General features: G+C 38.1%; 1 protein-coding gene and 1 long non-coding RNA gene across 2 annotated transcripts in view; one reads left to right on the top strand and one right to left on the bottom strand.

Annotated features, from left to right (window-relative positions):
- LOC137176923 (uncharacterized) overlaps positions 1–27443 on the top strand; it is a 156814-nt gene that overhangs the window by 34428 nt on the left and 94943 nt on the right. The window lies entirely within an intron of this gene.
- On the bottom strand, positions 893–9306 carry LOC137176920 (arachidonate 12-lipoxygenase, 12R-type-like). The gene is made up of 14 exons (XM_067582956.1): positions 8640–9306; positions 8124–8328; positions 7289–7370; positions 7014–7136; positions 6806–6909; positions 6228–6394; positions 4971–5114; positions 3539–3742; positions 3365–3451; positions 3094–3263; positions 2421–2542; positions 2223–2323; positions 1791–1961; positions 893–1614 (listed from the first exon to the last, which is right to left on the bottom strand). The coding sequence occupies exons 1-14, from the start codon at positions 8796–8798 to the stop codon at positions 1435–1437; spliced, it is 2019 nt and encodes a 672-aa protein (XP_067439057.1). The 5' UTR covers positions 8799–9306; the 3' UTR covers positions 893–1434.

Here is a 27443-nt window from a genome sequence, read left to right as displayed (position 1 = left end):
CACAGCCGCAGAGAGAGAGAGAGTAGGACTTGATTTGGCTGACCATTTAGAGAGAGAGGAGCCGCTGAACTGAGAGCGCTGTCATCTGGTGCTTGTTGCTCATGCTGGAAACTACTGTAAGACACCACCTTTACTCTAAACTGAGATGAGTCAAATGATGTCATGACATACTTCTGTCCATTAAACAATGCTTACATAGAATAAAAAACTTGGAAAATGGTGAATCACATTTTCATAGAGTCAAACAAACTAATACATACACACAAACATACATAATCATTGAGGACACTGCTCCTATAAGGAAAGGGTGCCATCTTGTGGCAGAATCATGGAACAAAGCCTGCATGCTCTTCACAGTTGCCCTCCATTCAAAACTCTTGTTGTTAATTCACTTGGATGTGTGACCTTCACTATGCAGAATGATGAATCTGCAGAGTTTGAAACGAGAAGATTGTTTTACATCCATCTGTTGATGGGGGAAAGTTTCTCTTTGCTCATTGTAAATCAGAGTTTAAGATGTGTAGGTACGAGCATGATTTTGTGACATCTCAGCTCGTCTGAAAGTCACACACTTTACAGTGAAGTAGGAAACGTCTGGTGTCCAGCAGCTTTATATTCCGGATTTTCTTCAAGAAGGCTGTTTGTTTAAATGTTCTTCTTTTATGAGTTCAAGTTCAGAAGAGAGCTTGCGCCTTGTTTAGCTCAGTGTTTTTGTGGCAATAAATATTACATGATGATGTGTCAGGACCATGGACAACGTCACTGGAGAGAAGTGAAACTGACATAAATTTTTGAGCAGTCGGTTTATTTGACTTCAACATTTATTTGAAAAATGTGAAACTCTTAAACCAAAATCTGTATGTGACATTTTAATAAGATTTTTGTTGTAGATATTGAAAAAGTTAAATTGAAATTAAACAGTTAACACCACTTGCAAAAAAGATAAATACAAATACATGAAATCACCAAATGCACAAACCACTATTTTTTTTGTTTTTGTTTTTTTTTTCTAGTTTTCTACAACTCAGAACAGACAGGCTCATATACAGATCATGCTATTTGTATTGGTTACATGCAGCTACAAAATATTCATAGAGGTTGGTCTAAAAAATACATGAATTATTGATTCTTGTATTGAGACTGAAAAGAATTAAAGAAATGGTCAAATGAAACTCATAAGTATATAATGCCAAATTTAGTTCTTGTAAGAAGATTTCACATGTAAGAAGCTTAAACAGAATTTTACACCACAATGAAATACAGCTGCATAAAAATGGCATACAATGATGATGTTTGCATTACATTACATTTTTGCTTTCCATCTTAATATCAGCTCAAGCTAAAGAAAGATTTTTTTTTCATCATGCCTCCTTTATTGTTAATGTGAGGTTGAATTAGACCAACAGTTGATCAGGAGGTCACACCCTCTGATATTCAAATGGCCACGCTATTTTCCACCACTGCTGGGTCCAGGTATGTGTATGGGATGTCCAGACTCTTATTTCGGGCTTTGATATCATCACTCAAACGTTTAAGGTCTTCTTGAAAATCATGAATCCACTTGCGGGGAATCTCCTCAGTGAAGTGCTTATTTGGATAATGGCCAAGAGGGATCTGAATACAAAATTTTTCAAAAATGTTTAAATCATAATGTGAAAAAAGGAAGATTTACAGGCAAAGCTTTTTTTTCCAGGCATTTAAATAAAGTAAACTGGCTGTAGTGAAACCACTAGAGCCTCAATGTAATTCCTGTTAAGGTATCCTGTTTTCATTAAACTGTGGGCACTTACGAAGTCAGAATACTGCCTGCTGAGGAGCCACAAGGTGCTCATGCCGTGAACTGTTGTGCTGATGTCGGGGAACGTCTGCAGCATGGTGGCCTTACTCGTTGTCCCTTTTGTGGTGGGTGGAGGCTGTTGCAGGGAGGTAGGAGTGTTGGGCATCCAACCACCGTAGTCATACTGCAATGAATACATTGATACATTATTGATAGATGATTAATAATGATCATTTGAAAGGAAACATTATGATCATGCTGGTCAGCTTTTGTGTCATCATGTTATTTTTTTATTGTAGTAATTTTATATCAAGGATTCCAAACAAACCTCAAAATCCAATGTCATTTATTGACCACAGCTCACCTCTCAGTTCATCTCTCTCAAGTTTAGAGAAAATGACTAAATGTCATCAAGGCATCTCTGCAATAAATTACAAGAATTCACCTGTCCAGAGTTGACAGCAGAGTGTTGGCATGAGCCGGTGAAAATCACCATGGTGACAAACTTGACCAACTCAGCCACGGTGTTGAAATTTCTGGGAAATCCTGAAGATTAAAGAGAATAAATTTACCCAATTAAATGCATAATGTTAATGTAAACACCAAAATGCACTTTCATTATTGTTGTTTTGTTTAAGTGCACCTGCACTATCTTTGGAAAGGAAACCATGTTCAAAGATTTCCTGAATCCAACTCTGCAGTTCGGAGTCTTTCTGGACCTCAGCATCATTCTTGTAGTAGTGTCCAAGCAGTCCCTGCACAAACCTTTAAGAATATGGATAAGTCCTGTAATATCACATTCTTACTTGAATTATGCATTTTAATACCAGACACTGTAGTAGTTAGTCTTTCCTGGGACAATTTAATAGCCCACTTCCTCTGTACCAATCCCATTCCTTGTGTTGTAATAATTAATTAATTAATGAGAGATAGGTTATAGAGGATTAAATTTAGAGTGTTTCAGCAGTTGATGAAAGTAAAAAAAAAAAAAAAAAAGTGTTTGCACTGTGTGTTTGGGGCTGTGGCTGTTTGTTTCATCATATGTTTATGGTAGTGTTGAAGAGGAGTGTTCATGTCGGTCGTGTTGGTCATCCTTAACAATTTACAGATTACAGATTGTCTTTCTCTTGTCAGGAACTCATAAATGTTTAAATACATGTAGACTGCTTGTATTTTAACTGGGTGGTATTCTTTAGGTACATACACCATACTAATGTATAGTAGGACAACTACGCATCACTAAAACAAGCAGGACTTTGCAACAATATCTTATAAATCAACATAACGCACAGTAGACAGTGCCTGTACTGCTGTACCTGTGGATGATATCCCACAGCCTGAGTCCATCATCTCTGTAGTAGAAGTTTGGTACAGAGTCCAGTCCACGCTCAGTGATGTCATCTGGTATGCAGAGGGAGCTGTAGGTCAGTGAGGACTGTGCTCTCCTCATGATTGTGATCATACCCTCTCCACCAGAAGCTGCAAACTAAGAGACAGTAAAATGTGTAAATATTGCTGGAAGGAAATACTGTAGGTGATATAAAATCATATAAAATAGGTCTAATCAGTTTGTTAGTATTTTCCTACCTTTGTGAAAACTCCGTCATCTGATATCAGTAGTTGTCGGGCTAAGAAGTTGATCTGGAGAGTGAAGTGTGTGTGAGGAATGAGGAGCTGAGGAAAAGAGGGAAATCTTAAAAACAATTCTTATATTTTTACCATTTGGAAAGACACAAACATCACATCTTCTATCCTGTTTACCTTGTACAGTGGATGTACCATGGGCAGGTTGCGCAGCAGTGACACTGCAAAAACTTCAGCCAGCAGGTGAGTGCGCAGCAGGTGAAAATTGAGTTGATGCATGTTGAAGTCTGCGCTTCTCACAAAAATCTTGGCTGTCAACCAGTCATATTCAGAGTCAGTAGGCAAAAAGATGGGATTGTCTTCTGCTGGCTTCTGCTTCAGCTACAGAAGAAAATGAACAGGAACAGAAAGTGAGAACAGTACTGTATCTGAGAGAAGAGGCCAGTATGTAAGAGGAATTGATGAAATTATTAAGAGGAAGCAACATGAAGAGGCATGCTGGCAATAGTAATGAAATGACTTTCAATGTTTGGGAAAAAAATTTCTATATTTTGATTCTCAGTTACCTTTCAGAAAGTGGTTGCTTGCTAAAAACAGCTTTTTATTTATGTTTTTATTTTTTTTAGCATGAACTATTTTCTTAGCTTAAAAATCTGGACTAGACTGTATGGCTGCCACTCACCAAGCACTTTATTAGGAACACTTGTGCAATCTAATGCAATCCAATTCAACAGCTCTACCATTAATTCTACTTTTACAAAGCTTATACATTTTCAGGTTTTATTGACATTTTCAGAAAGGTGAAAATTCTATTTTATGTTTATTATTTAGGTTGTAGTGGGTGGTGGTGGTGGTGTATTGTAGTTCATTATATGGAAGATTGTTCCAAATATTTTACCTCCCAGTTGAATTGTTAGTATCCATGAAAGAAATGCAGAATGCAGTGTTTCCTCTGTAATTTTAAAACAGCTGTGCTTTGAGCAATAATTCTAGTTTTGTCCCATATCTGTCGCTGTTCGGATCTAAGATGTGTTTAAAGTTGAAGCTCTAGTGGTAAAAATGTTTTTAATTGCTATATAATCACTACTTCTAAAGCATCTGGACTACATTTTAGTTTTAGATAACATTAAGGCTAAATTACAGTCTTCATCTCTTGCAGTGGTGGTAATGTTCTTGCTGTAGTGGTACACCACTGCTAAATGAATACAGATGAAAGACTGGCATGATTTGCAGTCAGTCCAGTCTTGGATGAACCGTACTTATTGTCTTATTGACTGGTTAGCAACTGTGCCAGCTCGCTTCCTAACTGGTAGTTAGCTGACTGGTAGCAAGTCAGCTAGCTTGGCAAGGTATTTTGGCTGACAAGTGCTGGAAAGTTACCGGCTTGCTGGCATATTACTGGTTACCTCAACAGCCAGTAGCTTGGTAACTAGCCTAAGTAGTTACTATGTCACCAAACTTTCAGCATCACCTATTTTGTGTGGATTGCTGTCAAACTTTCTGGTCTGTCTCGGGGATGGCACCTACACCTTGCAGCCAATGATGGCCTCCATAATCACTACATTAATTTAGAACGCAATTATTGACAACATTTGTGGATTAATCTCACCTGAATAGCAATGGGCATCAGTGTATCATTGGCAGTTCTGTGGAGCAGGATGAGGGGAGCCGCCAGGTACTGCTTCTTGTCATTAATGACGTTCGTTATCACTCCATCCAAAAGCTTGTAGTCACACAGGAAAATGTTGCCTTTCTGTTAGAAATATCAAGATAATTGTCATGCATTGCAACACTTTTTAAAGAAGGATGATAAACTGACTCACATTGCATAGATAGCCAAAATCTAATAACTGAAATGTCAAAATGTAAGTGAGTTCCAAGTTTAACTTGTTATGGGTCAAACTTTGGCTTTAATATTGAGATCAACTTGAAAGCCCTTGAAGCTGCAGAGATACATTTGGCAGTTTAACCTCTTAAACTCCCCAAGGACGCTGGTGTCTTTGGCCAACATTACTGTCTTTCAAAGGCTGTAGCAGGCTCAATTTTTTTCTGGTATCATATGAAACTAGAAGACCTAAGGCATCCATTGGTACCATGTCATGATAGCTTGTTTGGAGGGAGGCTAAATAATGCTCCAATGTTTGGCTAAATTTTGGTGAGGGAAAAACTGGCATTTTCAAAGGGGTCCCTTGACCTCTTCCCTCAAAATATCTGAATGAAAATGTGTTAGGTGGGTACTTACAAGTCTCCCCTTTTAAAGACATGCCCACTTTATGCTAATCCCATGCAGTTTTGGGCTAAAACCATGCAGTTTTTTGAATGTGGTATTAAATGTGTTATTTTTACTTATTCTAGAAATGATGTATTTGAATATTTCTGCATACTTAGCCCCTAAACAGTCTTGGTTTTGCATGCATTTGGTATGACTAGAAAGCTGAGACTTGTGGATTCAATGAGCCCAATTTGTGATGATGTTAGTCACCATAGTAGCCATTTCATTGAAGTGAGAAATTTTTTGAAACTTGACCTCACTGTATAAAATGACCTATTGTGACCTCTGGGATAATCTCATGAAACTTTACAACCAATTCAGAAGATGTATGGCTTCCCTAAGTATATTGAAAGTAAGGGGGTTTCTGCTGAGATTTTTGTAAGAATTGCCGAAAAATGCAATTCTTACAGAAATCTCCAAATGTCAAATGTTTTTGATACCAAATCACAGCATGGATTTTTATGTGGTGTTCCTCAAGATCTTAGTATCTTAATGTAGTATTTTGGATGGATTTTTGACCATTTTTAACAATTCTCTGGTTCTTCAAAAAGGAGGGGGGGGAGTGGAAGAGGTTAAGTAGTAAGAATTGATCACCCGCATTTCATCCTCTAATCTGCATTGACCACTGGGGAAGACCATGTCATCAGTGACAGGGAAGTTCTCAGGCAGGACTGTACAACTCTGGATGATCATGGGGTTGACACCGTTTAGGAACTGGTAGCCAAAAAAGGCGTCGTTCCTCCAAAGGTTTTGAACACGGTCTGGAAAAAGAACAAGTTTGAACCTCAAGGTGAAACACCTGCCGCTCTGTCTATCTTTGTTGCTAAGATTGTTCAAGATGTCTACTTGCATATTTCAAATCAGATTTCCACTCAAACATGTATGGATGTTGTGTTGTTCTTCCAATGTTTGTGACAATTAAGAATGATCTATTTTGTTTTTTAATTTGGTGGACTGTTGAATGGGTTAAATGAGAAAGACGTTATTAGACAAAAGAATTAGAGTCATGGCAGTGGATAGACATTATTTCTATTGTTTTGGTCATAAACTTACTTAAATATAATTTACCTGAAGAGCAAAGCAAAGCTGAAATGTTTGAAAGTTTATGGATGCAGTAACACCATATAATTTTCAGTCTTTAACCACTTCAACCATTCCTGATAGCACAGTACCTGATAAATGTGTAAATCTGTAGCAGAACACTTGTTCAATATCATCAATATGAGTCCAGTTTTCCTGGTTGTCAGCCAGTCCCTTCAGTTTCAGTTCCACCAATCTAGATCATAGAAAAAAAGGGGAGCATTATTTTGGATTTCTATTATTTAGATAGATGATTGTTTGAACTATCAAAAACGTCTGAAAAAAATGTAAGGCCTTCACCCTTTGAGTACAGTGTATCCCATCTGTATAGTCCTGGTGAAGGTGGAACGGACCTCACAAGGCAGAGAAAGAGGGCTGTCTGCTTTCATGCAGTGGGCTATTCCATCTATATATACATCCCAACTGCGAAGAAGTAGAAAAGAGCAGACAGATGAATGGTAGTTTACATATCATCATTAATCATTAAAATACCCAGCCATAGGTAGAGGAGATTTGAATAAATGTTAAATGTGTAGTGCATAATGCTGCAATATATGCAAATTTTAAACTCTCACGAGTAGTCGTCCATTCTCTGTGTCAGGTCATTCTTCCTCCAGTCCATGCCAGTAACAGTAATATCTTCGGATGCTCTCAAAGCTTAAGAGAAAAAATAAGAACATGCCAGTTTTTAAATAGTCGGTGTGTGTATTCACCCCAAACTGTTCGGTACAGGATTTTCGGTTCTATTTTCCTCGGTTTGGTGGATTACTGTCAAAAATTAATAATCTACTTACTCCGACATGTGGAACAATTGTTGTAGAGTTCCACATGGCAATATTTGTTGGCACAGCCAAGCTGTAGCTGTAGCATCCATGTAGCATGGCCATGGATGTATGCTAGCCCAGTTACCTCATGTAGTGATGCTGCCGTTGGAATGATAAACGAGAGTGGGACAATCCTCCCATGACATTGACTGAGTGCAACACTATTATTTAAAATGTGCACCATTATCCCTGTATTTAAACAATATTGGGTGTCCCACCCCCCTCTGCTCTCTGTAATGGTCGTCTCCCCCATCCCCATCTGCTTTTGAGTGAAGCTATTCTATAAACACATTTGATACAGAATTGGTCAGACAGCACGTCGTAAGAACCACATCTGAGCGACCATAAATCGTAAAACAGCTGTTAGCAGGTGTCCAGAAAGGTTGTTTTCCTTTTCCACTGCAGCACAACTGAACTATTTCAGTAATAGTTACAGCCAATGAGCCATTGTTGGATGTTTAAATTTTTCCAAATAAAGGATCAGAATGTTATTTTTTACCTTTTTTTTCCTGCTGTACTGAAAACATGCATATCGAACTGTGAAATTTTACCGTTACACCCCTAGAATACTTAGGTTTCCACAAACCTCTTGCTTCTCGGAACTGGTGAACCTGGCCATCACTGATCCAGCGATAGACAGGAAAATTGTAGGTGTCTCCCTCTGGAGATTTGACTGTCACCTGAGAAAGGAACCAGGAGTCTTCGGGAAACGGAGGGTTAGGCTGTTTGTCTAGCTCTATCAAGAGCAGATTGCCAAGGGAAGCAGGAGAGGACACAGGGAAGGTAGACACCTGGAGAAAGAGAGAGTTTGAATTAGGCTTGAATCAGGTAGTCTGTATTTTCAGATTTTCCCATCATCATTCCTACCATGAATTTGTTCACATCCTATAGCTTTAGCCAGTTAATGACATCCACAGAACACTACAGCTTGTTTGCACTCATTCTCATGCAACTCATACTCTGTGAAGTTAAGGAAATGTACATTTGATATAGAGTTGTAAAATGGGAGAAGCTGCTGGTTTTGTAAGTATTATTTCTTACTTCGGTGAAACTTGGACACCCAAACAACTCCTCCCATTTTGCAATTCTGTTCATCACTCACCGCTCCAATGCTGAAGGAGGCCACCCCATTCTTGCTTCGGAGCCATGTGTGGTCGCTCTTCTTCCCATCTGTGTCGACCAGCGTAATGAAGACCTTGTTGTAAGTGTTGGCCTGACTAATATCACCAGTGGTTACAGTCACTTCATACATGGAATTCATTTTCACTCTCAAGGGTAGATGAATCCTGATGGGGAGTGTTAGAAAATTTTAGTTACTATTTTTGGGTTCATGAGGTTCACCAGATATGCAATATTTTGTGAGAATGATGACTTAGAAGATGAACTGGTTGGTTCGGCAAATGCCTATCTGGTTAACTATCCCACCTCTGATAAAGATCAGTGCACAGCCGCTTCCCTAAACTTTTCTATGGGAAGCCTTCAGGACTGTCTTCCACAGAGTAGATGAGACACTCCTAAATGGGGCTAGCACTGTAAGTCATATTACATAGCCGCAGGAAGTAGAGATGCTAGGGATGCTGCAGCATCCCCACCCAAAGGTACAGCACCCCCGCATCCAGGTGGCTGGTAAGCTATAGGCTCATTTGTGTTATTGCAATATTTTTTTCTGTCGTGTGGGAGCTGGTCCGGGAAAAAATAGATCCTCTGCGTAATGATAGTGCAATGGGGAAAAAACAGGTGTGAGACGCAACTCACGGCCCTGGTTGACCAGTGACATAACGAGTCAGTGCTGGGCCCCAGTTCAAGATGGTCATGGTGGGCCCTCCCCATCACAGTCAGACGTAACATAATGTAATGTCAGTGGCAAATGAAAGAAGTGAAAGCATGCAGCTTTAAAATAATCAGCAACAGCTAAATACACTGCACAGTTGACGCTTAAATTAAATGATTACTAGGAAAACAGACGGCTGTGCTATAGAATTGGAGTCATAATAGCAAGGCTAAGATAGTGATAGACCAGTGGCAGACTCAGACTGTCTGAGGGGCAGGGGTGGAAAAATATAAAGGGCATCTGATACATCTAATGGGCCCCCATCAGTAGAGAATAATATCATCGGTATGTTAATTGTTGTTTTTTTCAATAGAGTTTGGTGCACTTAACATTACTCTATTCTCTGCTGAAAAGTGGCTTCATCGTGGCCGTCACCCTTGGAGCAACTGCCTGTCATGCTGTGTCTGAGATATGGAGGCTTTAAAAAGGAGTCATGGCCTGCAAAAAATGAGTGTTGCTGAAAAATCACAAAGTTCCATAAGTCCATTAGTTTTGAAATATTCATGCTAGATGCTTGAATTTTTTTTACTTGTAAAATAGTTGGCCCACAGTTGCATATTTGCCAAGTTATGGCTTGCTGAAAATTGTATAAAAATTATTTTGTGCTTTGGAGCACCATATCTTCACACGGAACCGCATCAGATCTTTCACATTTTTATATATAATGCTCATGTTATCGTACTTTCTTAGCAACTAGATGCATGTCTGAAAGAAATAAAAAAAATCTGACTTATGAGGCATTAAAAATGAAAAAAAATGGTTTCACACCTATATTTCAAGTGCATATTGCCCATTTATGACAGAGTCTACCATAACATAGTAAATAGTCAGCACGCCTAAGTGAAATCATGTTCCCATGGCTATGTTAAATGGTGATGCTTCCGTTGATTTACTTAGCGGTATTTCCCATCTTTTGTTAACACAGCTTTCAGCTTCATTGACTTTTGATACCAAAACAACAGTGTGTGCCTGTTTTGGGAAGGAGAGTCCTCTGTTCCTAAAATACTGCCATAAGATTGGTTAAAAACCACTTTGTTTCTGTGTTGGGATTGGGTTATTACTATTTTGTCAAGCAGTGTACTTTTCAATTGCAATCAGTTTGGTTTATATCGCCTAGGCCAACAAACACCTTGCAAACCAGTGCAAAAGTCTGTCTTTTTTTCCTCCTATATAAAATATTTTCTTTCATGTCCCTTCAGTGGATCTGAACAACATCAACACTCATAGTAGATGTATATTATTCCTAGTGTTCAAGTGCCTCAAATAAATATTATTGTATTATGATTATTACATGAAATTATTAGCAGCAGCATCTTTCTTACCTCTTTTTGTGTGATGGTGAGATTCCTTTGACTTGAGATTTCTCCAGTGATGGCAATGGGCTTTACTTTCTCTTTTTATACATATATTTTTATGGGAGTGGTCACATTTGTTGTCAGTTTTCAGTAAGAATGGAATGTTCGACATCACAGAACCTCAGGCGGGACATGGAGGAAAATATTAAAGGTGGGAGGGGAAAAAATTACCTACTTGTGTGTTGTCTTGCAAAACTTTTGCAATTTGCCGAGAACATTTTTGAGTTATCCAGAGAAATATTTTGATTGTTTCACCAGCAGCAACAACAACAATAAGACTCCTGGCCCAAATATTTGAAATTAAAAGTGCCACAAATGTTAACAGACTGACAAAACCTACATGCACAATTTATATGTCAAAACCATTTAATATGAGTAGAAAAAAATACAGGCCCTCAAACTGAGAGTGTCCCATGTACAATACCTTTTCCACTGTGTCAGAATACCGGTCCTGACCTGTATCGACCTGTATCGTCTTGTAGCCTCTAGTTAAAATGGTGCATTTAATATTTCCAATATTTTTCTGACCCAAGTCAATAGTCCTTGCTTTAAATGAGCAGTATGTAAATAGTGGGTATTAAATACCAAATAAAAATGCTTACAGTACAGCCATATCTGGATTAGCAGCCACTCATCTGGCTTTAGTCAGTCAAGTTGGTGATGATTAATATTGAAGTTTCTACTTTTCGATTGCAATCAGTATGGTTTATATCACCCAAGTTTACTGTGTCTTTTTCCTCCAATATAAAATATTTTCTTCCATGTCCCTTCAATGGATCTGAACAATATAAACACTCATAGTAAATGTATATTATTCATAGTGTTCAAGTGTCTTGAATAAATATATGAGAGTATTATTATCATTCGAAATTATTAGCAGCAGTATATTTCTTACCTCTTTTTGTGTGATGGTGAGATTCCTTTGAGATGAGGTTTCTTCAGTGATGGCAATGAGCTTTACTTGCTCTTTTTATACATGCATTTATATGGAAGTGGTCACAGACGTGCTGTTTCCCAGAAAATGGATTTACTGACATTGAAGTTGAGACCATTGATACTCAAAAGGAAACTTGAAATCTTTTATTAGCAACAGAAGAGATTTCCCAGATACTCTACACTCTATTTATTTTACACAGTAGAACAGTAGGTTTTTTTTTCTGTGGTCAAAACATCTAGGTCACAATTTATAGTAGAAAGAAATTGAAAGTTCAGACATCAGATTTGAAATGCCAACACAGGTTTTTCATTTTGTTCTTTGTATTAACCGCTGCCTTAGTTGGATGTCATGAATGGATGAAAAGGAGAAATGCAGAGGAGGAAAATTAAACTGAAACTAAGAACGTCTGTGTCCACAGTAAATCATCTGTTGACTGTTTGATGGTTATTTATTTGTGCTTTAAAACGTGACAGCCGTGAAATAATCAGAGTATAACGTTGTATTTCTCTCATTCAGTGGTTTTGTTCTCACTACCGCTCGCTCTCCTTGCTCGACCACCGCCGCGCTGCCCCTCTCTCTCTCTCGCTCGCCGGTGCTCAGCTGGTTTGCGCTCTTTCTCTCTTTTTCGGCTGCAGAGAAAACAGCTTTTTTCGCTGTGTCCTCATTTGACGGTCCAAAATCGAAACAAGGTCGGAGTTGGGGCGTCAAGACAGTTTGACGCGCCTCATAACGCTTTTAGTGCGTGTTCGGCCATTAAAAACAATAGGTGTACTTCAGACGCTTCCAATGCGTTTAGGCCTTTAGATTAATTTTGTTTCTTGATTTATTTATCGGATTTTTTGTTTTATATACATTTGGTATGGTATGCAGCATTTGTTTTTTTTTCTTTTCTTTTTTAACATTTTGTATGCCCCCCTTTATTTTTGATGACAGAATGGATCCTCCTGGGCATGGATGATACCAGTCTTGCCCAAATCTGTGAAGAGATGTTCTGTCATTCTTCACAGATAATTCTTTTCAGCTGCTCTTTGCTGGAGTGGTTTTGTTGCTCTACCTTCCTCTTTAAAATACTCCAAAGGTGTTCTATTTGATTCAGGTCAGGGGACGTACTTGGCCAGGTCATAGTTTTCACTTTTTTCTCCTTTAAAAACTCTTATGTGATTTTTGCAGCGTGTTTGGGATCATTTTCATGTTGGAAAATTCCTCTCCTGCCAATCTTCCCTGAGACTTGGAGTCATCTTTTCATTCAGTATTTGAATATACAAATTTGCATTCATAGTGCCATCTATAAATGTCATCTCTCCTACGCCTTTTGCACTCATTCGGCCCCATATCAGTGCACTTCCACCTCCATGTTTCACGGTCAGCACTACGCAGTCACTTTGGTGGTCCTGGCCAGGTCCATGCCAAACATTCTGGACCCCATCTGATCCATATTAATTTATTTTGATTTCATGTGACCAAAGAATGTACTGCCAGTATTCACCAGGCTTCCTATTATGTTCTTTGGTCAAGTTTAATCTTGCAGTTTTGTGCCATTTTGTGAGCAATGGTTCTCTTTTTGGACGTCGTCCGTAGAGGTTGACTTCATGCAATGTCCTTCATACTGTCTGAGCCACAGATAATCCTTGTGTCAAGTCAGAAGCACTTCACACATCACAATCAATGAACAACAGCATTAAAACACAAGTCTTACAGGTAAAACATGCGACTCATGTAGCTGTTAAATCAGTTTAGTGTGGGGCGGTTGCTCTGAAGGTGCACTTGATTTGACTGTAACTGTGGTAACCGAGCATAGATAAGCCTCCTGAATTTGCACCAAAAATGCTGTCAAAACTTCATTTGTAATTTCCACTGCAGCCTCCATGATCATCGACTGGGAAAGAGGTAGAAAAAAAAGGTGCTTGCACAGTTAAAGCACCCCAAACAACAATCACTCTGACAAAACACTCAATGCAGAGTGACAAATGAGACACATCCGCAGAGAGAAACAGATGACCGAGCAGGGAGAGTTAATAGATAATTAGAATAGTTATAGTTAGAATTAAAATAAGTTCTCTTTCAAATTAAACATCCCAAGATATGAGTGGAAAGTATTGTTCTTCCAACTTCGTTTTTAACTTTTTTTTTTTTTTTTTTACTCAAATGTTGCTTAATCATGTCATGTGCTACATCAGGACACTTTACCAGCAAATATTACTGGGACCACCACAGAAAACTGCAGATGAACATTTAATATAAAGGAATTCACATTATAGACACTACCACTGACTTTCCCTTTCACTGACTGGGATTTCACACATTGACCGTACACAGTCCAGCCATGTACTAGGTTTTGACTTAGTCTTGTTCAATATTTCACCAACACCTCAAGCTTTCCCTAAACTTAGCCAAGTGCCTTGAGGTGCCCCAGCATAACAATAAAAATGATGCTGTAGTTGCTACAAGTGGATATTACAGAGGGAACAAATAAAATATGTTGACTAAACATTTTACGTGTTCAGAATAAACGTTTCCTTGTTATGTTGATTAAAAAACATGATCAGTGCAGCATTATTTTTCTACAAATCTTATTTGCTGATGCAAATTAATTATATGTAATTTTTAGAAGACTGTTTTTCACAAACAGAATAACTTTTTATAAGTTATTGACTTTAGTGGATGATTTCAGGTTCTCAAATGAATCAACATTCGAGTCTTTCACCTGTATCCCACTCACTTTTCTTGTGATTCATTTCCTTGTTCCCTCTCTCACTTACTCAATATGTTCCTGTGATATACTGTTGCACAAGTTTCATGGAAAAATGGACCCATAAGAGCCTCATATGCTGCTTTCCAAAATAGGAGTGAGAGGTAGTTGACTTGTTTGTCCTGTCAGGTCATGACAGGTTTTTGTTTCTTTTTTTCCATAGTGCAATATCTATGCCTTTGGTATGGTACACAGCATTTGTAATATTTAATCATACAACTGAGGTGATGTGTTGTGGCCCAATCAGTCAATAACTTCATGTGATTTACAGAAAAGGTTTCAGGTCATGTGGATGTATCAGATTGTTTTGGAGTGTTTATTGGAGAAAGAAAAAAAAAAAAACAGCACTCTTCAAGCTAGTTACCAGACATACGGAGGGTACACACATCATAAGCCAATGAGATATGTATCTGGTATCACCCCACAGGGAACAGTGAGAAGTTTTTTACCTATATTGTGCTATTCACCCAGTCTAATCTCATCACGCAGCTACAGTAAATGTGGTTGGTCATATCTTAAAAAAGAGGAAATGGTTAATAGCGATATGACAAGATTGATATAGCAAGTTTTGCTAACTAATGTTTAGACTTTAAAATCAAACTTTGAAGCTGCTGTTGCTCAAAGACTGCACCTCTCCATTGATCTGTCTGTTCTCTGCAGGTGAAGACGTGTATATAATTCAAGGAACTCAGATACCAGTAAAATTAGTTTTAAAAAAACGCTACAGAGGAGCAAAGTTATGTAGTCCTGGTTAATTTTTATGTCTACAACTAGATGGTATGGTATAGTAGAAAAGTTATTAACAACTTTGTTGGGAGTTGGAAGAAGAATTTGATGGGTGTGTTACATTTGTGAAGTGTGTGTTTTCACACAGTAATACACTATTGACACATTCTTACTGTCTAGCCCAAAAAATGAGGAAAAGGTTCAGGCTGCAGCTGCTACAATACTGTAATGTGCCAACAAACTGAGGAATGATCAGGTTACAGTGACATAGTGGTGGAAAGCAACTAAGTATATTTACTCAAGTATTGTACTTGAGTACAATTTTGAGGTACTTGAGTATTACTACCCATTTTATGTTACTTAATACTTGTACTTCAATACAAGGGGAATATTATATACATTACTAGGAGGAGGAGGAGCAACCCCTCTTCCAGAACAGACAGACATGCAATAGTGTGTACAGAATAGACCAAGATAGCAAAATTACAGTATGGAAAAAAGGATGACAAAATAGTCAACTATGTCAACTATATTATTGTTTTTATCTGCTTTACCAATGCACAGGAAGTGGATAATTTATTTTGACAATGATTACCAATGGTTTCAGGCAGTTACAGTATGTTGAAAGATGTACATATTAATTGCAAAGCCTCCACAGAAGTTTTTGTTGAATCTGATCATATAATTAATTTGCTGATGCAAATTAATTATATGTAATTTTTAGAAGACTGTTTTTCACAAACAGAATAACTTTTTATAGGTTATTGACTTTAGTGGATGATTTCAGGTTCTCAAATGAATCAACATTGCAGTCTTTCACCTGTATCCCACTCAGTTTTCTTGTGATTCATTTCCTTGTTCCTTGTTCGTTAACTGTCAGTTTAGTTCGCTCACTTACTCAATATGTTCCTGTAATATACTGTTGCACAAGTTTCATGGAAAAATGGACCCATAAGAGCCTCATATGCTGCTTTCCAAAATAGGAGTGAGAGGTAGTTGACTTGTTTGTCCTCTCAGGTCATGACAGGTTTTTGTTTCTTTTTTTCCATAGTGCAATATCTATGCCTTTGGTATGGTACACAGCATTTGTAATATTTAATCATACAACTGAGGTGATGTGTTGTGGCCCAATCAGTCAATAACTTCATGTGATTTACAGAAAAGGTTTCAGGTCATGTGGATGTATCAGATTGTTTTGGAGTGTTTATTGGAGAAAGAAAAAAAAAACAAAACAGCACTCTTCAAGCTAGTTACCAGACATACGGAGGGTACACGCATCATAAGCCAATGAGATATGTATCTGGTATCACCCCACAGGGAACAGTGAGAAGTTTTTTACCTATATTGTGCTATTCACCCAGTCTAATCTCATCACGCAGCTACAGTAAATGTGGTTGGTCATATCTTAAAAAAGAGGAAATGGTTAATAGCGATATGACAAGATTGATATAGCAAGTTTTGCTAACTAATGTTTAGACTTTAAAATCAAACTTTGAAGCTGCTGTTGCTCAAAGACTGCACCTCTCCATTGATCTGTCTGTTCTCTGCAGGTGAAGACGTGTATATAATTCAAGGAACTCAGATACCAGTAAAATTAGTTTTAAAAAAAACGCTACAGAGGAGCAAAGTTATGTGGTCCTGGTTAATTTTTATGTCTACAACTAGATGGTATGGTATAGTAGAAAAGTTATTAACAACTTTGTTGGGAGTTGGAAGAAGAATTTGATGGGTGTGTTACATTTGTGAAGTGTGTGTTTTCACACAGTAATACACTATTGACACATTCTTACTGTCTAGCACAAAAAATGAGGAAAAGGTTCAGGCTGCAGCTGCTACAATACTGTAATGTGCCAACAAACTGAGGAATGATCAGGTTACAGGTACATAGTGGTGGAAAGCAACTAAGTATATTTACTCAAGTATTGTACTTGAGTACAATTTTGAGGTACTTGAGTATTACTACCCATTTTATGTTACTTAATACTTGTACTTCATTACAAGGGGAATATTATATACATTACTAGGAGGAGGAGGAGCAACCCCTCTTCCAGAACAGACAGACATGCAATAGTGTGTACAGAATAGACCAAGATAACAAAATTACAGTATGGAAAAAAGGATGACAAAATAGTCAACTATGTCAACTATATTATTGTTTTTATCTGCTTTACCAATGCACAGGAAGTGGATAATTTATTTTGACAATGATTACCAATGGTTTCAGGCAGTTACAGTATGTTGAAAGATGTACGTATTAATTGCAAAGCCTCCACAGAAGTTTTTGTTGAATCTGATCACCACACATGCATTTGAAACATTTCAAAAATGCATTAGACAGTTTGATGGTTTCCATGGTAGATGTCTGTTATCAATGCAATCAATAACATCACATGATCAAATTGCCAACTGGAGGTTTTGGCAGGACACCAGTGAAAAGCATTATTCCCATAACAACAGAGGAGAAAGGAGTCTTTGTGGAGTTGTCCTTACTAAATTGACAAGGCCTTTTACAGCCTTTGATACAGGGCTGGCTGCCTCGCACAATGGAAGGCATATAAATTTGCAGATGTCGTCTGGAAAGCTCAAATGTCAACGCTTTTCACAACAGCACCGGGGCTCTGCAAGAGGAATAATTGATTGGTTCACCTTTTGTCTCGAGCCAAATATTCATCCAGGCGGACAAAAAAAAGGAGGCAAAGCAAAAGATGAAAGAGCATCTTCTACAGTCAACTTGTACCGACACTGTTCATCTTTTTTCTTTCATTTTTAAAAATTTTTTTCCTCATATTTTACAATTTATTCAGTGCTCATACAGGCTTCAGTTTTTCTGTCATCTGCCCATTGGACAAGCAGTTGTGGATATTTCAAATTAAATGCAAAAATCTAAAAGATATCAAAACTGTTCAAACTTGACACACATCTAAGCAGCAGTGATAATTACATCCCAGATTCATGTATTTTTGGTAAAATATTACAAAATGAACCGCCTAGCTAGGTAGCCAATCAGAGAATCAGCGTAGAGTAAGCACCAGTGTTTAAAGCGAGACTATGTAATTATGCTGAACAGCCGCTACTGTGGAAGTCTCGATACGTTATCTGGATAATTATATCTGATCAGGCCTTTGCATGTACTATATGTGGTATTAATAAGTGTTCTTGTTATCTCGATTGTACCTGGTTTATGACTGGACTACTGGTTTTATGGGCTCTACTTATGTTTCTTTTAGAAGAAAGACTTGATTGAAAGAGCAGGAACAGACATTTTGGTGACCTTTCAACTTATTTGACAGATTCATTTAAGAAATAGGAAATGGTGTGGGCAGGGTTGTAAACATTAAATTCATTTGAAATGACTGAAAAGCAAATTTGGATCGGAAGTGAACGATAGCTTACTGGAACACAGAGTGGTGTGCACTCGGACTAACGTTAGCTACTTTAGCTAAACTGTGCTAACAGAGCATTTCTGCAGAAAAAATAGTTTATTCTTTAAACAAAAGCTCCGAAAATCCATCTCAGTGTGAGTCCTGGAGCTGTGTAGAGCAGCAGGCGAGCGAAGTGGCAATCACAGCCGTCAACGCACACATGGCAGACATCAAAGCTACTAAAAGTCTTTAAATCTTATTAACGGAGCAATAATTTCCAAAATGACCACCAGCACACTTATTAGAGGGCCTGAATTGAGTGATTAAGACCATAATGACTCGTTGAAAAAATTGATTGACTTAGTATTTCTAGAGAGAAGTTGACGCTTTTTGAATGGGAGTCAGACTTTGTGGAGCCAGAATCTAGCATCTTATAATAATGTATAAAATGTTAGTGAGAAGATCAGAGCCAGGATCTGCGATCTGAACTGTGTAGTGAACCAATAATTGAGTCTGTCTACATCTCTACACACACCTAAAGGTCTGGAAATGGTGAATGGGACACACACACACAGAGACACACACACACACACACTCTCTATTGACAGGCCCATTGTAAATGAAATGACAGCGAGTCACTGGGGTTGAATTGTTTTTGGCCATGGAACCAACAGGTGTCTCTGTTTTGTGAAAGGTACAATCACTCCCACAACACACACACACACACACTCGAAGTCCTCTTGAGCCATACAGTACCTCTCTGTCTCTTCACTGTGTTCAATAGCTAGTGATAATTTAGATTTGACTTGTATTGTTGCATTGTGTCTCCCTCTTCTTTCTCTCTCTCTCTTTCCCTTCAAAGCCTTGCCATTAATTTCCAGCCTCTGCAATTTTCCTCTCCAATAGCAGAAAGGAGCAAAAGAAAAGGGAAAGAAAGATGACAAAGACAACACAGGACTCCTCTCTTCCCCCGGCCCTGTTATTGTACAAAATAGCCAAGCAATAATTTTTTGTCATTGGTTTACTCCTAAAAGCCCATTTGACGTTGGTCCTGAAAAGAAAGCAATAAAGAAACCTTTTCAGTGGCGTTGAATGAGCGGGAGAAGGAGGAATGAATCCCTTTGGGACGTTGCGACCGGAGAGGCCTTTTTATTTTCTTTGCTCTGGTAATCAAATGGAGCTGAAATGAAAATGGAGTTTTCTATGAAAATAGGGGCCTTTGTTGGCTTTGGAAGGCTGGTAATTCATAAACAATAAGCCAGCTCCTTTTGTTTGGGTTATAATATATTCCTGCTGCTCTGAAAGAGGTCTCTCTCTGCGCACACACACACACACACATGCACACACACACACACACATCCACACACACATTGAAGCCAGGGTAAAAGCCAAAGCGAGGCAGCAGGGGAAGAGAGAAAGAGAGAATATAAAAGGAGGCAGAGAGGCAGGCTTTCCATTCATCCTCCTGGCTGAGAGACGGCAGGATGCTCCTCAACTCTCCATCTTCCACCTCTCTGTCTCTGTTCTCTCCGTCAACCTCCTCATCTCTGTTTCTGCTGAAACTCTCACACCTCTCAGTCCTTTTTTTCTCAGCAAAAAAGTCAAACTTCAATTGGATTTTCTTGGCTGACCAACAGGTGTGTATGGATCACTTTTCTCAGCACACTTGCCTTACCAGGGAAAGATTTTCTCCTTCTTTCAGAAGATTATGTGACATGATCGAGACATTTTTCCTCATGCCATTTCCTACTAAACATTGGAGGATGACAAGAAAAAGAAGATACACGCTGGATGACAAGTGATGCAGGTTGTGAGGTGACAACAAACCTGCAACATCAGCAGCATGATGGGATGACACCAAAGTATCACTGAGCAAAAACAGGACTCTTTCCTATCAAAGTCATGGATACCTGAATGTTTTCTGCTAAAATTGCGCTGGCTAACTTCAATGAAGCAACACTTTAGTATGTGAGGAGGAATTTGTCTGCAAAGTTTAACCCTTTAACCAAAAGAAAGGACAGAAATGGACTGAGGATGGAAACAGCTGTCATCACTGGACTTAATGGATGTCTGTGTCACCCAATGACACATTTTATTGTACATTTATTACATAAAATAGGAATATCACTGCATAGATACACTTGAAAGAGGTAGATGTGATAATGGTAGGAGCTCCAAACTGCTGTCTGGAAATCAGCCTGGTGAAATGTCTTCAGGCTTAAGAAGCTGATATTCAGGCGCTTGATTAAGAAGACACTTTCTGTCGACATTGACACGCTTGTATTGTCATATGGTGCACCCTCCGGACCAAACTTTGCGGATGAAAACTGGGCACATTTGACATGCTATTTGATACGGATAATTACATCCAGTAAATGTGGATGAGCCAACATGATGTAAGTGCTGCTTTTTGCATATTTCGTGAGTATTTCCTCACTTTACTTTCAGTCATTAGTCACCAGAGAGAGCGAGAGCAGAGAAGTATGTTTAATTTGAGGGCAAAAATTCCAGGCTACTGCCAGCACTGATATTTCTGGATATTTGTAATTCAACCTTGTTCGTACCAAACAAACATAACAACTCTTGTCAGAGTAAGACCATAATGGGGCTCTAAAACTCCCTACAACATAGAAGACTAGACTGTTCAAGTTCATGCTAATGCTAAGAAGGAATAAAAGAAAAGGGGTGGCTAAGAAAAACAGACGGCAAGTTTCATATTCCTCGAAATCAGATGAAGAGAAATTGTAAACGTGAGCAACGAAACACGGTTTATGACGTTTATTTTCCAGATGTTAACCTCATATCAGGTTATAGGTTGTCATCAGATGACATTAAACCAAACCAAGAAATTAAGTTTATATTTACAAATTTGTTTTTGCCAAGCATGTTTAGGAGGAAATGTAACTGCCTCCTGGACAGGAATTATTATATTTTCCTGGATATTATTAATGAAATACGCTGTTGGTGAAAATTTTGCACCTTTGCTCATTTTGTTTATTAAAAACATAATGTAATTGAGACAGGGTTGCTTCAAACAAACACAAACAATTATAAAAACTCTTAAAACACAGTATGACTGACATAAAGATATGAGAGACTTCATGTTTAGATTTAAAGCAGTACAGATGAGTAGAAACTGTAGGGTAGCTGTCAGGTTGAAGGTGGCAGCCTGTTGTTGTTGTGCTGTTGTCTGGTGCCCAGAATTTCTAACAGCACCCCTGCGAGTACATCTATATGCAGTTATGCGCTCTCTTGCTCCGGCACTCTTCAGTCATGTGACGTACAGCATATGCCGTTGTGTGGGGGCGTGTCTTTGAATGAGTTTGACCCTTCTTAATGCAGACATGTTGGCAGAGACAGTTCGTCTGCTGGCTCCGCAACACCATGGCAACCCTCCCACAACCCAACTCCTTACAGAAAATACAAAGTCACATGTTTTCCACTTCTTCTAATTTCTGTTCTCAAATGTTTAAAACAGTAAATGTGCTGTTAGAATAATATGACATGAGGTTCTTTTTAGGTAGCAAAACCCAACAAGCCCCTGACTGTGGAGACATTAATGTGTGATTTCAGCCACAATTTACCCTCCAATATTCAGAAACTTGCTCCACTCAGACAAAATTTAAAAAAAAACATTTTTTCAGGGGAAAGTCCTTTTATGAAATTAAAGTTGATAAATGAGTTTGAATAATTATGTGTTGCTACTTTGAACTATAGTTAAAAGAACTACAGTCCCAGCCTGCTGAATGAGAAAGACAAAGAGGGAGAGATTATTATAAGTGTAATATTCAGTTAATAAAACCAATACAGTTCAGTGCTTGGATGAGTAAAAGTGGTTTGTTTTGGACCTTTTCAATTTATAAAATAAAGGAACATTTAGAGCTTCAATGATAAGTCGATTAATCGATTATTGGACTGAAAGAAAATTAATCGGCAACTATTTTAATAATCAGTTGTTTACGTAATGTCAAAAATTTGATGGTTCTGGGTTTTCAAATGTGAGAATTTGCAGTTTTTCTTGGTCTTACATTATAGTAAATTAAATATTTTGGTATTTTGGACTGTTGGTTGGACAAAAAGAGGTTTGATGACCTCATCTTGTGCTCTAGCATCTTATGATGGGATGTTGAGCTGCTCAGTAACTGTTCTTCATTAGACTGAACAAACCAATCTGTTGTTGTTATTGTTGCTGTTGTGTGAGTCAAAGTGAAAGGAGTCAAATGACTCTGATTCCAGTTTCATTATTGACGTTTTTGATCTTAGCGACTCTCAAATTTTTGTCTGATGAATCACAAAATGCTTTCTGTAGCCATCTTTTCTTTTTCTGAGTCCTGTAATTTCCCACTTTGCAGATGTAGATGTGCAAACGTTTTTAGTTCATGTTTTGCTGTCGCGTTGATACAATCTGAATTTTTTTGAAGTTTGATGACAGTCGAGCATCTTACTGAACACTTGCGTCATGGTGAAAAGATCAGCTAGGGAACAAGTTCATTGTTTCCAATAGGTTTGATTTGATGTTTTTGACAAACTAACAGTTCCAAGTATACGGGTGGTGCTGCTGGTGGTGGAAATGCTGGAGAAGTTGATAACTGCTTGATTGTTTAGTCTAGTGTTGATTCTCAGTTATCAGATTACGAATGGTAGATGTTCAAACAAGGGTGAGTTATTGTAACTGTTGAATCTCTCCTCCAAACGGGCTTCATCTTCTTCTTCTATGCAATTGTGCAAAAAGTGGTTATTTTGTAGTGATTATTCTGTAGGTGGAGGTCTTTTCTATTCAGCCATGTCGGCTGTCACTGCTCATGTGAACAACCTGATAGTTATTCTGTTATTTCACACTAGAATCTTAAAACGTTTGTAGAGTAGCAATTTTCACAGATTTAATAATAGTGATTGTATGAAACCCTTCATGTGATCAAATCCTCTCTAACCTATCGCCGTGACATTGTTGAAGTGACAGCTGCCAGCAGCTAGACCAGCAATTTCTCCAGGATAATATATGATTAGCTTCTGATGTGCAACTTTGCCACAGAAGATCTGCTGCAAGTTTCAAATGTTAGTTGCTGCACCTTTTTAACTTCCTTTGTAATACTGTAACAGTATGCTCCAGACCTCATCGCTCCAGACAATCTCCGCAACTTATCAGTATCAGACTGATGAGTGTCCAATGCTTCTGAACAACAGAACCTGTTGCTATAATAAGAGGCAGAAGTAAGAGGACTAAAAGAGTCTTTTGTGGCTGCATGGTTGAAGCTGTTCTGATCTACATGTTAATGTAACAAACATTTGTTTACTGATGGATGCTTCTTGTAACTTTTGATTTCGTTTGCTGATGCATATATATGTTTTAGATCATTTAAAGTCATAACTTCTCATGTATTTACTAAACATAGCAATTTCATTCAGTTCATTCTGCAACGATCTAGTTTCTCCATGATGAGATTCATTGTCTTTCTAATCAAATCAAAACACAAATTGACAAAATTAATTTCAATGTAAATGTAGAAACGGTACGTATATACAATCCTAGATGAATACAAATGGCTTCAACAAATTGACTTGACACTTCTTCCCTGATTGACATCCTACAGCAGAAAACAGTGATGAGAAAAAAAAATGCAAGTCCTGATTTCTCCACTAGATGGCAGCACAGTCTAGCAAACAGGAAGCCAGTGATGGTGGTGCCGCCATGACAGTCAAATGTCTTTTTTTTCTTTTTTTAATTTTCCCCTTCACTTCTCCTACATGTAAGTGCAAATTTGGACCTGAACAAGTTATAATTTTTCTCTTTGAATTTATATTTTTTCTCTTTGAATTTCATCTGTTGCATTTAAATTACACTTTACAGCATTGTTTTATATTGTGTACAAGTTTGTGTACAAATTATATATATATATATGTACAAATTATTTATATATATATATATATATATATATATATATATATATATATATATATATATATATATATATATATAGTGCAGAATTTTGCAGAATTTTAAAGGTTGGAATACAATTTTGAAACATATTACCCATGGTAAATATCATCAATCTGACTTGTATAGATAATCTGCAGGATTAAAGGACAGATATTGAGGTCAAGTCCCCCTCTTTCCAATTTAAGTGAGCTGTGTTGTGTTCTTACTATAACCAAGACACCACAGACGTGAGCTGCATGTTAACCAAACTGAAGAACTGATCACCAACCGATCACTGACAACCTTGTTTATTTGGAAGAGTGATATCATTATTCTGCAGAGCGTTACTTTATCATGACATCCCCTTCTTTCAAAAAAAAATAAAAAAGACAATCAAACAACAACTTACTTTTCAGAGAAAACAAGAAACAAAACAAAAAGAAAAAGAAAACAAAAAAAGTGACACTTGTCTTTCGTGACTTTTTTATTTGTTTTGCAGAACAAAATACTTGGAACACAACTTTTTTCTCCTTATGTTTTGTAACCTTTATACAAACATTTAGTCATCTCTCTATCTTATAGGTTTCTTAATTATTCTCCCACTTGATGTTTGACAGGTGACTTTTTTTGTGACATTGTCAGGATCTTGATCCTGTGTCATGCTTTCAGTTTCAGTTTCAGTCTCATTCTTCTTGTGTGTGTATGTGTGTTGGCTTTCTGTAGCTCCCTTGTTTTCAGTAGGAATGATCTGTTTCTCTTGTAGACTTGTCCATCTTTAGTTTGCACTAAGTATGACTTGGTGCAGCAGCTCCTTTCACTTCTCCACGAGTCCAGGTTCCTTCTTGCCACATTCTCACACTTGTATCCAGTGGAGAGCTTCTCCAGCAGTTTCACACCATCGTCATAACACTGTTTTTTCGTCAGTATTTCCTTGACTGGTTTAGTTACTGTGTTTGGAAGTAACTGTTTTTTAGTTGCTGAAATGGTGCTCCTACATCATCTAATGGTATGTCCCTGAGGTTCAGTAAGGGAAGGTATGGTCTCCATCATCTGCATGTGTTTTCTTTAGCATGAGTTTGACAGTTTGAACTGCTCTCTCTGCCGATCCATTTGACTGCGGATAGTATGGGCTTTACGTGATGTGTTGAAATCCCCACTCTTTTGAGAATTTCTCGAACACATCTGAGCTGAACTGAGGAGCATTGTCTGAGATCATCACATCTGGAATGCCAGGTCTCGCAAATTGTGATTTCAGATGTGCAATGACAGTTTTGCTTTGTCTTTTCTCAGAAACTCCACTTCCATAAACTTCTAGTAATAATCTACGAGTAAGTACTCATTTTTGTTGTACTACGTGAAGAGATCAACACCAAAAGAGCAGATCTCTTGCTCTCCTCCTTCAGAGAGAATGTGTCCCAGATATTTAATTTCCTCCAGTCCTTTGTTACATTTTTCTCAATTTAATTTCAGGTTCTTAGCTCTGGCTTCTTCCAACTTGTTTCAGTCTCTTATCATGTTGTTCCTCAGTGTTACCCAGCACCAGGATGGCTTCAATGTATGTTTTTACACCATCCAGTCCGTAAAAAACCTGCTTCATCGTCCTGTGGAAAATCTCTGATGCAGTTTATCCCAAATGGAAGCCTTAAGAATCGTAGCATCCAAATGGGGTGTTGAATGTGCATAAGCAAGAGCTTTTGTCATCGAGTTTTATTTGCCAGAAACCAGAACTAGCATCAAGGACTGAGAAGTATTTAGCATTTGCTAATTTGGATGTGATTTCATCTACATTTGGAGGCTGATAGTATTCTCTTTTTATAGCAGAATTTAGATCTTTTGGATCAAGACTAGAATCTGAGACTTCCAGTTGGCTTGCCTACATCAATTTTCTTCACAACTCCATTTTTTTATATCCTGCAGAGTTCCTCGTTCAGTTTATCCCTGAGCATTTTTCTTGGAGGATGTAGCTTTGGTGAAGCAGTCTCTTCCAGTCTTACTGTGTGTCCTTCTAGGCAGCCCAGGCCCTGAGAGACATCTTTATATTCAGAGAATGAATCATCTGTGTGGACATCTTTGTTGACTGCTTCAACTCCATTTCTTCACAGGCGTTCAGGCCTTGTATTGGCTTTACCATCCTCTTAACCACAATGAATGTGAGCATTTCCTTTGACTGTAATTCTCTGTCCGGCGTAGGTTGACAGTCTAACTTTTGTCTTTCTCATTGTCTGTGTTCTCCTCAGCTTTTTTTAAACAGGCTGAATGATTTGACATTTGCCTAAGCACCAATGTCAAGTTTGAAGTTCCTGTCTTTTGTTCTCCATTTTCACATTTGCTGTCCACTCATCTATTTTTTGTGTCATTCTTGTCTGTTTCATCCGAATGAACTTAACTAGTAAAGAGCTCTTTTTCCTCATCACTAGCAACACTTATGGTGACTGCATGCACATTCTTTGCATTACACATCCTACCAAAGTGGTTCATTTTTTCACAGCTTTTGCATTGTTTGCCAAATGCTGGACAGCTGGTGGTGCATGTTCATCTCCACACCTTTTTCATTTAAGCCTTTCTTTTGCCCTTCCGTCTCATGACTGTATTTTGTGCTTTGTGTTTTTATTTTATTACGTCCACATATTTGCTCTCCTGTGCATGCTTGTCTTCCTCACGCATCTGTCTCAGTTGTGCTTTGGTCATTTCCAATGCTTGACAAATGTTTATGGCTTTTTCCAGAGAGATGTCCCCTTCTCTCAGCAATGTCTAAGATGTTTGAATGTGATCCCAAACAATATTCTGTCTCTGATTAGGGACGCCTCCAAAATACCAAATTCACACAGCTTTCCTCATGTTTTGAGTTCAGGCACATAGTGACTGATAGTTACATCTTCCTGGACAGATGTGGAAAAACATGTATCATTCATATGTTAAGTTCTTCAGATTGCAGTGCGCTTCAGACTTTTGCATTACAGCCGCCAAATTTTGTTTTTCATCCGGATTTGCGAAGGAGAATGTGTTGTACACTTCCAGCGCTTCTTCTG

This window comes from Thunnus thynnus, chromosome 24 (genome assembly GCF_963924715.1).
Source record: "Thunnus thynnus chromosome 24, fThuThy2.1, whole genome shotgun sequence".
Classification (NCBI taxonomy): Eukaryota; Metazoa; Chordata; class Actinopteri; order Scombriformes; family Scombridae; genus Thunnus; species Thunnus thynnus.
Note: the sequence above shows the minus strand (reverse complement) of the source record. Positions and strands in the feature narration are given on the sequence as shown.

Excerpts from the sequence above, each read along its gene's own strand:
- LOC137176920 (XM_067582956.1), bottom strand. The coding sequence starts at position 8,798 with ATGAATTCCATGTATGAAGTGACTGTAACCACTGGTGATATTAGTCAG. Across the intron at positions 8,329-8,639 it reads CCTCCTTCAGCATTGGAGCG|GTGTCTACCTTCCCTGTGTC; the intron begins GTGAGTGATGAA and ends CTCTTTCTCCAG. Across the intron at positions 7,137-7,288 it reads CAGAGAATGGACGACTACTC|TTGGGATGTATATATAGATG; the intron begins GTGAGAGTTTAA and ends ACTTCTTCGCAG.